The sequence below is a fragment of the Palaemon carinicauda genome, chromosome 26 (genome assembly GCF_036898095.1).
Source record: "Palaemon carinicauda isolate YSFRI2023 chromosome 26, ASM3689809v2, whole genome shotgun sequence".
Classification (NCBI taxonomy): domain Eukaryota; kingdom Metazoa; phylum Arthropoda; class Malacostraca; order Decapoda; family Palaemonidae; genus Palaemon; species Palaemon carinicauda.
This window is the reverse complement of record NC_090750.1, coordinates 18,440,041-18,453,027: the sequence shown is the minus strand read 5'-3', so window position 1 is coordinate 18,453,027 and position 12,987 is coordinate 18,440,041. Positions and strand designations below refer to the sequence as shown.

The window sequence follows — 12,987 nt, the reverse complement described above, 5'->3', positions numbered from 1 at the left end:
AGTACAAGCTTACAAAAACAGGAGAAATTATAAGCTATTTTATAAAAAACATAAGGTGTAGGAGACATTCACAAACACTTTACAACAATTCTTTTTTATACACGCCTAAACACTACTGCACATTCGATAATTATATAAAAATTTCATATTACATAAATTACCTTAATTAGGTATTGATGGGTCGAGCTCGACCCGAGGGTATATCAGAAATAGCTCAAGGAAAAGAGCTGGGATGAAATGCGTCCTCAACCGACTGCTGGGCCCACTGAACTAAGGTCTCGCAGGTCGATATCACTCACAACCAATATGGATGAAAAATTATGGCAAAAAAACGTGTTTTTTTTCTAAACCTCAGGTCGTATACGACCCACCACACCTATCCAGGGTATAAAGGGCCAATTATTTAGAGGTGACACGGTCAGATCAGAGTTGTCTTTGAAACAGCTGAGAGCAAAATTGACTTATTTTATTAGACGAGCAGACCAGGCTAGCATGCCGTTGGGTCATGATCCTAGGTAAGTGGCATCATCCCTGAACTTCCTTCAGTATATGTCATTCAAAGGTTTACAAGCTTATACTGGTTGGAAGTCCACCAGGGTGTTCTTTAAGCATTATATGAAGCAATTAGATGAAGTTCGTCATTTTGTGGTGGCAGCAGGTAGTGTTATAAAGCCTGTTGCAATGACGCAGCCCTCATGTGCGTCCTCGGGCATTCTTCCAGCTTATTTTCTTTAATAAGTAAACTGTCGGTTTTTGCTTCATGATCTACATTAAACAATTAGTTTGTTATAATTCAGTTTCTTGGTTGGGTTTGACCCTGTATTTTGGAATTTAGCCATATACGGCAAAATTTTTAATCTTAAGATCTCCTTCTTAAAGGATTCTAGGATATATCAAATTCTCTCCCCTCATGCTTAATTAGGTAAAGAATTTTATTGGGGATATAATTTGGGGTATATTGTAGATCAAATCCTCTTCATATAAACTGTATTGAACTTTGCTCAATTACATTGTCTAATAAAAATTGAATACTGTTTGATGCTTTTTATTGCTAGACTTAATTCCTGGTAGTATTAAACTTAGCATACTATGGGAATTTCTACCAACACTGCACACTAAGAATCTTTTTAAAGATGAGTATTTGTTCCTCCATGGTTACTCACTGTGCTCATGGCATTGGTAATATGTGTTCTTCACATCTTTTTAGGGGAGTGTTTTTCACCAAAGGGATGGTTGATAGTGGGTCACATATTTTTTCCCTTAGAACACTGCCATATTTACCAAATCATGGCTATGTTGGATTATTTTTCAGGTATAAATTTATGATTATATTTCATCATATAAGTGGTGAGCACCCATTATGGCAGGTTTTCCCATGGGGAAGCCTCACACCGAGTATACATAATGCTCTGGTACACTTCCATCAGGACGACATGGCTCGAGCCCAAAAAAGGGATTTTGACGAAGGAAAAATCTATTTTTGAGTGAGATAACCACCCCCCCCCCCCTTTGCTCGTTGGTGGCTTCTATATCACAGTAGCGCAGCTGCGTCGTGGAATGAGAAGCGGGAACGTATTGGAGCACTGGAAGGTGATAGGATGTGTAACGGCTCCTTACTTTTCCTACACCTTGGTGGACTAAACTGGGAAAGGTCTGTTGGGGGTGCAGATTGCAGATATCTATGGTTATCTTAGGATAAGTCCCTGATTATACACGATATCTTCAGATAGTCGTTTCCGGGGCTGGAACCCCGTGATGCCTGATGGTAATTCTCTTGTAATATCAATCGCAGAAATATTATACTGTAGAAGTTGCCAGAAGGAACTTCCATCAGGACGACATGGCTATCTCACCCAAAAATAGATTTTTCCTTCGTCAAAATCCCTTTTAATCAACATTGTTATCTATCTTAAAATGATCCAATTTTTCATTTCTTTTATATAGTTTATTCTTTACATTCCTATTTCTTCACTGCACCATTGTCAACTATTTGGTCCCTTGGGCTAGTAGCAATTTTCTTTTGCGCCTTGGCTTCTAATAGCAATAATTATGCTAATATGACAAATTTGGAAATAATTTGTATTTTTCCTAACTATACAAACCTGGAGCTCTTTACACTGCAGATGCATTTTGGCAACAGCTGGAACAAGCTGTAAAACTTTTAGCTAGTTAGCGAAGGGAGAGCAAGAGTTGGACCAACCACCCTGCTCACACCAGCAGTTGTAACTGAATGTCACTTAGCAATTGGGGCAGGACTTCCTGGGGGATGGTGATGGTGGGACCACTATGTGTTAAGAGCTCCGGGATTGTATATACAGTTTAGGGAAAATGAAAATTTTTTCCAAATTTGTCATTTGTTACAGCACTGTATACAAACCCCTACGATCTTTACAGTGGAAACTCACCGTTAGGTGGGTGTAAGTCCAAAAAACTAACTGGCTTGTGCTTGACCTGGGGTGCTACTTTGGAGGCACCATGTCACCTCGTCGACTCTGAGAGCTAACGGCCTGGGCTATTGTATGAAGGGGTAAAAACTCTCACATCTATAATCTTTGCTGTTTTTTCTTCTTTACTCCACACAACAATATCAGATTTTATAGCACCTCCTTCTATAATGATTTTCGAGGAAACCTTCAGAGCAAAAAGCCTTACCACAGTCCTTGCACTTGAATGGGTTTTCTTCCATGTGAGTTCTTAAATATTTATCAAGTCTCTGTTTTGAATTATATGTTTTGCCACATTCATGACATGGGAATATATCGCTCATGTGATTTCTTATGTTTAGTGAGATATTTTTTCAAAGTAAAGAATTTGTTACAGACATTGCACTTGTATGGCCTCTCTCCCGCGTGAATTCTTAAATGTTCAGTGAGAGATTGTTTGCTAGTAAATGCTTTGCTACAGACATTGCATTAGTATGGCCACTCTCCTGTGTGAATTCTTAAATGTTCAGTGAGAGATTATTTCCTAGTAAATGCTTTGCTACAGAAATTGCATTTGTATGGTTTCTCTCTCGTGTGAATTCTTAAATGTGCAGTGAGATTTAGTTTTGTAATAAATGTTTTGCTACAGACATCGCACTTGTATGGCTTCTCTCTCGTGTGAATTCTTAAAGGTGCAGTGAGATTTGGTTTTGTAATAAATGTTTTGCTACAGACATCGCTTTTGTTTGGCTTTTCTCTCATGTGAATTCTTAAATGTGCAGTGAGATTTGGTTTTGTAATAAATGTTTTGATACAGACATTGCACTTGTATGGCTTCTCTCCCGTGTGAATTCTTAAATATGTAGTGAGACTTTGTCTTGTAAAAATGTTTTTCTACAGACATCGCAATTGTATGGCTTTCCTCCCGTTTGAATTCTTAAATGTAGAATGAGATTATCATTTACAATAAATGTTTTGCTACAGACATTACATTTATAAGGCTTCTCTCCAGTGTGAATTCTTAAATGTACAGTGAGATGTGCTTTTGTAGTAAATGTTTTGCTACAGACATTGCATTTGTATGGCTTCTCTCCCATGTGAATTCTTCTATGTACAATAAGAAGTCGTTTTGTAGAAAATGTCCCCTGAACCGTTTTCACTCACTGATGCATCGTACTCGTAAGAATTTTTCAAGATGCTTTCGCTAGAATAAAATATTTCTGGCTCTACTTTGACTTCCATTTTTGATCCAAGAAAAGAGCGCCATCATTAAAGATAGCAACACTAACAGCTGTATCATTATTTTCTGGATTGACAGCAGGTGAAAATGAATCTTCAATTTCACTTTTCATTGGAAATTCAAAAGGTGGTTTAGAATTCATCGTACTATCACAAGATGAAATACCCCTCAATATCATTTTCAATAGATTTCAAAGAGGAAATTAACACTAAACTTCCTATTCTCAGACACCATACTATACTACAAAATCATCCAACATGACCCTTTCTTTTGCAGTCTTACGTCTCTTGCATATACCTTCAGTAGCTTACAAGCTTTAGCAGCAAGAGATGAATGATTCCTTCCTTTGGGATGAAAAGTCTGAAATAATAGAAAACTACAATCAGTTTGAAAAGAGCAAAAGCACAATGAAAATGATGGAGTTTTCTAAAAAAAAAAAAAAAAAAAAAAATGATGAATTTATAAAGTACTGTAATTTGCATTTTTCCTAGATATACAAACCACAGACATTAATCTGTGTTATATATGTTCTTGATGCACATTTTAGGTATCTAAAATTCTCACATCCTCTGTAGATTCTATGATCCACAGCATCTCCTGTGACATTATTTGTTTCATTCTGTAAGTAGTTCGCCCCTTGCTCTCCTATAAAAAAAAAAAGTTTTATCCACTGTCTTACTTCCTTTACTGCATTTCCTCTTCTGTCACCATCAAAATTGTCTTGCTATTACTGCTATGCACCTCTGAGCCTTCCTCTAGAATTATGAACAGCAAAAGGTTTTATAGTAATCCTGCACAGATAAGAAAATTTACCACAAATTCTTCCGTATCACTCCCTCTGCCTTTGCTCTGGTTCTACTGTTATGGTAAAGTAACATTACTAACATGATAAGTTATTTCTTTCTGGTTGCCTTTGTGTTGTCCAGTGACTTCTTAAGACCAACAGATACCCTCTAACACTGTGAAGATGGACCAGGAATTCTGCAATTTTAGACTGAGAGGGTCTGGAAGAAGAATGACCTTTCATCTGCCACCAGCGTAAAAAAACTGTGTAAATGACTTGATAAACTCGAAGTGTAGAGCATCACATGGCTTAGGCTCACTAGACCCTCTATCCCTGCGAAAACGGACCAGGAATTCTGCAATTTTAGACTGAGAGGGTCTGGAAGAAGAATGACCTTTCATCCGGCACCAGCGTAAAAAAAACTGCGTAAATGACTTGATAAACTCGATGTGTAGAGCATTACATAGCTTAGGCTCACTAGATGAAAAGCCTTCTTACCTTGAGAACCTCTTGACAGGCTCCAGGCATGAAGATGAAGCATGTGGAGCCCCTGATGAAAACGATGAAAGTCTGGCTGTTTGAGTAGATCTGGTCTTTCTAGCAATCAGATAGGAGGCTACACTAGGACATTAATCTGTGTTCTATCTGTTCTTGTTACACATTTCAGGCATCTAAAAACTCACATACTATGTAGATTCTATAACCCACAGCATCTCCTGTGAAATTATTGGTGTTATTCTTTAAATAGTTTTCCCCTTGCTCTTCAAAAAGACAAAGACGTTTCATCCATTGTCTTATTTACTTTACTGTATTTCCTCTCCAGTTACCTTCAAAATTATCTTGCTATTACTGCTATACACATCTGAGCCTTCCTCCAGAATTATAACCAGCAAAAGGCTTTATAGTAATCTCGCACACACAGGAACATTTGCCAAAAACTCTTCCATATCACTCCTTCTGCCTTTGCTCTGGTTCTAAGGTTATGGCAAAGTAACATTACTCACTTGGTAAGTTGTTTCTTCTGGTTGCCTTTATGTTGTCCAGTGCCTTCTCAAGACCAGCAGATACCCTCTATCCCTGAAAAGATGGAACAGGAATTCTGCAATTTTAGGCTGAGAGGGTCTGGAAGAAGAATGACCTTTCATCCGGCACCAGCGTCAAAAAAACTGCTTATATGACTTGATAATCTCGACGTGTAGAGCATCACATGGCTTAGGCTAACTAGACGAAAAGCCTTCTTACCTTGAGAACCTCCTGACAGGCTCCAGGCATGGAGCTGAAGCATGTGGAGCCCCTAATGAAAACGATGAAAGTGGGGCTGTTTGAGTAGATCTGGTCTCTCTTGCAATCAGACAGGAGGCTCCACTAGGACCTCAAAAAGGTCTGGGAACCAGTCCTTCCGAGGCCAGAAGGGAGCGATGAGGACCAAGGAAAGATGACTGGTTTCCCTCGCCTTGATAAGAAGCCCAGATTAGAGAGAGAGGATGGATGTGTACACCTGAAGACTTCCTAATCATATAAGTGGACATCTGTCCTCATGCACTGGGGATACTTGAATGAAGGGAAGACGACTTGGTAACAAAAGTTCATGCCTATGACATGGAATAAGAATTGAACAATAACTAGATAGAAAAATAATAAAAGAGATAAAAAAAACCCACTAATTGGGAACCCCTATATCAATACAAAAACCTAAGTACCTGTCTTTTTTTTTTTTTTGAACACCCACACACCCAAAAATAAGATATAAAATATAAAAGTCCTTTTTAAAAATACAGTTCCATTAGGTAATGATGCAAATTTCTTAACATTTAACACCAAGATAAATCCTTTTTGGTCAAGGTCAAAGTATTCAAACAAAATTACAAGTTTGTGACATAAGAAAGCTTCAAGCTTGCGACAAAGTTCCAAGCTTGTGACATAAGAAACCTTCAAGCGTGTGACATCAGAAAGTTCCAAGCTTGTGACATAAGAAAGCTTCAAGCTTTAAGGAGAACCACGCAACATTGTGGTTCATTAACTACAAAAGGACCCAGCAGGGTTTGGACATTGATAACACTTAGTTTTGAATGCTGTTGAACTCTTTCTCTGCCACTTTATGGTCACTTGTTTCTGGGGACGTGTATGCGAAGCACTTTCCATGGAAAATATGTCAATATATATGAGACAATAATATTATGATGGGAAAACGACTGTCAGTGATAAGAATAATTATGAGATAGAAATAATACAGGTATCCAGCCCCTAGCCTATTTTCACTGAAGGTTCCACTTATGGTCTGTGAACTATACAGAATCAATAAGCACTAAGGTAATGAATGCTATGCAATAATTCTCTGTGGTCCACCTAGAGATAACTGGCAAGAAAAAGGTTGCTTAACTGTGAGCCACAAAGGATTATGTCTCATTTTATAAATCCACAGCAGGCGAAGGAAAAGGGGAAGACTCCGCTGGGGACAAGGTGGCAGAAACTCTAGGATAGCCGAGGACAACACTCATCGGCGACGGATCCACCTCAAAGGAAGCCAGTGTCCACTTACTCTCAGCACCTCGATGGAAAAGCTCCAACAACGCCTCGTTCGAATGGGGACCAGCCATACCCAGCGATGGCCACACCTGTAAAATATCAGAAAAAAAAGCAGCCACTCCCCGAGGGGAAGGCAGAACCCCTTCTCCGGGGGAAACAGGTCTGTCCCTCGAACAACAAAGTGGACCTGGTATTAAATGGTCTATGCTTCTGCTTGACCATTCCCTGACAGACTGTTCGAGTAAGAGATTCAGGAAGAGATCAGGGGGTCAATGAAGTCAAGAGGTTTCTTTGACTTCGAGGAAGACCCCAAAGCCAAAGAATCTCTCTTAAGACTTCTTGCACCTACATCCAAAGCTTTCCCACTGGGAGGCAGACTACTCCCAACACTCAAGGCAAGTATTGCCCTGATCACAACACATCCCACACAAGCTGTATGGTAAGATATTTAGAAGTGCAATCGTCCAGGTAAAAGTTATTCCGAGTCATTTAAAGTAAAAACTGTTCCAATCTAGACTTTCCCAATACCACCTTGCCAGTGTATGGGGATGCAGCAGTATTAGCTTTATACTAGGTACACAAGGGAGCATGGTTTACCTGCAGTGGTTTGAGGTCAGCGTATGCAGAGAACTCAGGATGCTACCTTCCCCAAGAGAGGGGACGATGAAGAAAAGAATAAGAGCCAATCAAACCTTTTCATTCACACAGGATTAAAACCGGTTAAACAGTGCAATTAACTTTCTGCTACTTGCCCAATAAGGAGCTTCAGGTATTATACCAGCTGTTGTGCAGCCAGCTCAGGGCCGATAGAAAACGTATCAAGCCTCCTGTGGTTCAGGTCTTGAAGCCAGTGGGCTGTAAAAGTGTTCTTACATTTCCACACCCCAGCCCGAAGAACCTGTTACTGTAAAGTTCCTCTTGAATGCCAGGGACGTAGCTACATCACTGACATCATGAGCTCTGCGGCAACGTGAAGGAAGAGGGTCTGGATTCAGTGCATGGTCTACGACCTTGCAAATCCATGCTGAGATGGTGTTCTTGGTGACCCTCCTCTTGGTCCTCCCTCTGCTGAAGAAGAGTACAGGTACACGGGGACGGGCTGCGGCCTTTATCTTAAGGTACAGCCTCAAACTCCTCATTGGGCAGAGTAAGAGATGATCAGGGTCATCTGTTACAGAACGAAGACTCGAAATCCGGAAGGAGCTGAATCGAGGATCCGTTACTCCTGGGTTCTGAGTCTTAGCAACAAACTCAGGGACGAAGCTGAACGTTACCTCTCCCCCCTACCCTTGAATGGGCAATGTTGTATGAGAGACCATGAAGTTCACTGACTCGCTTGGCCGAAGCCAAAGCTAGCAGGAACACCATCTTCCACGTTAGGTGGCGATAATGGGGGAGGTCTCACTTCAGACAGAGGACAGGTAAGTTTATAACTCCGTATGAGTAAGGAAAGTTCTAGCGATAAAGAAATGTCCATTCCATTCAGTCTAAAGGCGAGGCTTAAGGCTGAGCGATAGCCTTTTACCGCCATGACTGACAGGCGCATTTCTTCATGCAAATACGCGAAGAACTCTGCTATTGCTGAAATGGTGGCATCAAGAGGAGAGATACCCCTTCCACAACACCAACCACAAAAGACTGTAGGGCAATATTAGCCCTGGCACCCTTCAGCCCCTGAGAACAACGCAAGGCGGCACTGGTCTTTGAGGGCTTCTGGGTGTAAAAGACATGCTTTAAGACCATGTCTTTGCCCTCTCGTGGAGATATCTCTGGGTTGGTAAGCAAATTGAGAACCCTCATGAGAGTCTGAACCTGCCAGAATGCATGTTCCGACACTTTCTGCTCTCCTTCCGACATTGTACTGGCAGCAAAGTCTACTTCTTCCACTCCTGAAGAGCTCTTCTCGGGGTGGATTATGGACATCCCTCGAGTAACTGGCTGCATCGTAGGCTTAGAGGTCCTTGAAGAGGACTTTGGAAGAGACTTGGAGTCACTAGGTTCCATCCGAGGAAGGAGGTAGGACTCAAGCATCGAAGACCGGATTGTCATGTTCTTCCTGACTTCCATCGGTGGTGGAGAACTATCCATGTGAGGGGAAATTTCCTCCGATGGTGGAAGAGAGGAAGCCCCTCCCTCACGGGATTCTCTTGGCAGAGGTGAGGTAGGAGAGCAAGCGTTGGAAGATGCAGGAAAAGCAGGCCTTGATGGCCTAACAGGAGTGACTTTAACCTCAGGGAAGTAACCGCATATGATACTCCTCTCTTCCTCTACAGGGGAGAACAAGAAGCCGTGGTTCCTTGCAGTACTTTTGCTGGAGCTGTAAGGTTGCTCCGAAGAGCTGGCAGACAGAGCAGGCTTGAAAGCTTGCACCACTACGCTGACCATAGCAATGAACCACGGCTGCTGATTGAGTGACGCACTGTCAGAAAGATCCCCTGAAGGGAAAGGGACAGAAGGTTCCCTGTGAAGAGTCTCTGCTGTTGATGGGTCCACCGTCAAGGAAGGCAGCTTCAGGATCCTGAACTCTTCTGTGAAGACCCCTCCCCCTTTCTCCTCCGGTAGCAATGTAATGCGTTTGTGGGGATGGGAATGAGGCGATGGTCACCTGTTGATTTGATGTTCAATAAACATAGGAGCCTGTAGATCCTGATCATGGCCATGGCGCAAGTGCGCCAGTGAGCATTGCCGCATTGGCGAGCACTAGTGGGCAGGAGAGAGCTTGTGTGGAAAAGAGTGCTGGTACGCAGGAGAGCGCTGGGGGGCAGTAAAGCACTGCGCATGAGGATGCAGGTGAGCAGTTTCCGGTGAATGCACAGGAGAGCACTGGCTTTCAACAGCTCATGAGCTGTTGAAAGCTTTGGCACAGGAGAGCGCTGGCGCTTGGGAAAGCGGTGACATACAGGAGAGCGCTGTTGGTTTGAAGAGCGCTTTCTTGCAGGAGAGTGTTGGCGAGCCGGAGACCGAGACTGCGCATGAGACTACTGATGTCTTGGGGAGCACTGACGAGCTTGAGCTGGAGAGCGCAGTTACACTGGCGAGTGATGGCAAATGCTGCTATTTGGAACGGAGCTACGCTGAAGAGCACCGGTGATCGGTAGATCGCTGGGGGGCTGGAGGGGGCTGAGGACGAGCAGGAGAAGGAAGGCTGGTGGTCAGGCGAACGTCGAAGCAACGGAGAGAACCGATGCGCTGGAGAGCAAAGACGCTCTGGAAAGCATTGGAATACTGGCTGGCACTGACATGCTGTTGAAGAGCAGGGCGCTGGCGAGCTTGAGAGTGTTGGCGCGGAGCTGAACGCTTCGGAAGAACATTCGGATGATGTACAGGAGACAGGAAAGATGACGAACTGGACCACAGAAGAGTCCATGGACGAGGACAAGCGGCTGCGTTGTCAGGATAAAGACCAGGAATGGGCGAAGGTTGAGGGCCAGAAGATGACTGAAGCGGAGGCTTCTCTGTGGGGGACGGCTGCAAAGACAAGGCCGAAGAAGCACCTTTTAACGGATGGTCAAAGGCAACCTCTCAGGCGAAGCGGAGGTGAGCTCAGAGACGTGGGAACAGTAAGCTCACCTAAATCAGCAGTCCTCCGAAGAGGAGTCTCTATGAGAGAACTCCCCTGAGGGGGAGAGCCACTCACATGAGACAGATGATGAACTTACTTTCCCCCTAGAAGGGTGGAGAGAACGGTTGAAGGTCGAGAGGCAGAAGAAGAGGTCTTGTGTTTTTTCCCTTCAAAAGAACCTTGGAAAGAGAAAAATCCTGCTTTGACTGCTTCTTCCGCCATCGCCCAAACCTTTCCCACTGGGAAGCAGACCACTCCCGACACTCAATACACATATTACCACAATCACACCGTTGACCTCTGCAGGTGGGACAAAGGGTGTGGAGGTCGGTGTCCACGGCCAACATGAAGGTACCACAGGGCCAGCCTTCAAGTCCAGGGCAAGTACGCATGGTGGGAAAAGTCAACACAAACACATACTTTTAAAGAAAAAGCATAAACAAAAAACATTAATGGCAGTTCAAATATAACTTGGTGAGGATGAAGAACGACAACGAGCCAAAACCAAAGTGAGCTAAATCACCGGTGTGGTAGAGGGGGAGGTAGAAAGCTCTCTCCCACCTACCCCCATTAACTACCAGAATGGATAGTTACCCCTCGCCAAAGGTCTTATGGATCCTTTTTCCAGCCTCGCCGAAAGTAATATGCCTATAAATAGCGAAGGTTTGTATAGAGTGACGGAACAACAAATATTTCATAAAAGTTACAAAAAAAAAATATTGCATTTAATCCTTCAGTCTTCTATTTTTCATATGCAAACACCGACAACAAACTTGACCAGAAATTAAACCCAAATGATTTCACTTACTACAGTTAACATTAGGGTGAGCTATGAGCCCAGACAAATTGAATTTCCAAAAACAAACCATGACAGCCACTGGACATGATTACTGCTATGTACCACAAATATAATCAATATACTGTAAATTTAATATCAGATATTCAATTTTGTAAACTCACATTAATAATGAAACCTGTAGAATTTATTCTTAAATAAATTGGGTTATGGATTTCACCCAGAAGACCCAGACCTGGGACTTGGAATATTATTCAGCAAAATATCTTAAAATCTTAACTTCATTCTTGTGAAACCTGAATACAGTACTGTATTAAGAAGGCTGTAAAATCAATTGACAAGAAACTCTCTCTCTCTCCAGAAAGGCCAATGCAGATTGAAATGTTTGAGAAGAGCAATTGTGGAAATGAAAGAGAAACCAAATATTAAATATTTTAATGAAGATTCTCCTCTCAAGGACAATCAAATAAAAACTGTATAACCTAATCACTGAGACCATAAAAGAGATTAAATCAACAAAATTACAAAAATCTTAAAAAATAATGATACTTTTCTACCTTATTACTATATTTATATTCAACAAACCAAAAAGAAAAAAAAAAGCTATCTCCGTACCATAGTACTTTGAAAATCATTGTATGGCTTCATATTCCAATACGAGCAGACAGGCTTTTAATTCTTCCCGCTAACATTCATAACTTCACTACAGTACAAGAAGCAGGTAGAATCATCCAGTATTACTTTCACAAAGAGTCAATGTCACCAGCATTCTTTCAAAAGGCTTAATGCTGGATATTATTCTGTAAGCTTTATTTCGGCTGTGACCAAGCCAATCAACTACTGCCCCTGCAACGGAATCAGCAGATATTTACAAATTCAAACTTAGTACAAATGATTTTCTGTTGGCAATGTTTCATTTTGTAGTTTTTATAATGGTTATTTATTCAACATTGTTATCTATCTTAAAATAATCTAATTTTTCTTGTCTCTTACATAGTATATTCTTTACATTCCTATTTCTTTACTGCAACAGTCTGTCAATTATTTGGTCCCTTGGGCTAGTAGCAATTTGCTTTTGCACCTTGGCTTCTAATAGTAATAACTATGCTAATATGACAAATTTGGAAATAATTTGTATTTTTCCTAACTAATCAAACCTGGAGCTCATTACACTGGAAATGCATTTTGGCAACAGCTGGAACTAGCTGTAAAACTTTTAGCAAGGTGTTACTACCCTACGCTAGTTAGCGAAGGGAGAGCAAGAGTTGGACCAACCACCCTGCTCACACCAGCAGTCGTAACTGAAAGTCACTTTGCAAATTGCGGCAGGACTTCCAGGGGGAAGGTGATGGTGGGACCAGTATGTGTTAAGAGTTCCAGGATTGTATACATAGGGAAAATGAAATTTTTTTCCAAATTTGTCATTTGTTACAGCACTATATACAAATCCCTACAATCTTTACAGTGAAGACTCACCGTTAGGTGGGTGTAAGTCCAAAAAACTAACTGGCTTGTGCCTGACCTAGGGTGCTACTCTGTGCTTCGCCTGAGTTGTTTGGAGGCACCATGTCACTTCGTCGACTCTGAGAGCTAACAGCCTGGGCAATCGTGCAAAGGGGTAAGAACTCTCACATCTATAATCATTACTGTTTTTTC

The 12,987-nt window shown here is 41.8% G+C and overlaps 1 protein-coding gene across 1 annotated transcript; it reads right to left on the bottom strand.

Annotated features, from left to right (window-relative positions):
* Positions 1-2,960: 2,960 nt before the first annotated feature.
* LOC137619812 (zinc finger protein 765-like) lies at positions 2,961-3,805 on the bottom strand. The gene is made up of 2 exons (XM_068350109.1): positions 3,654-3,805; positions 2,961-3,276 (listed from the first exon to the last, which is right to left on the bottom strand). Exons 1-2 carry the CDS (start codon positions 3,803-3,805, stop codon positions 2,961-2,963), a joined length of 468 nt encoding a protein of 155 aa, XP_068206210.1.
* Between the last annotated feature and the right edge of the window lie 9,182 nt (positions 3,806-12,987).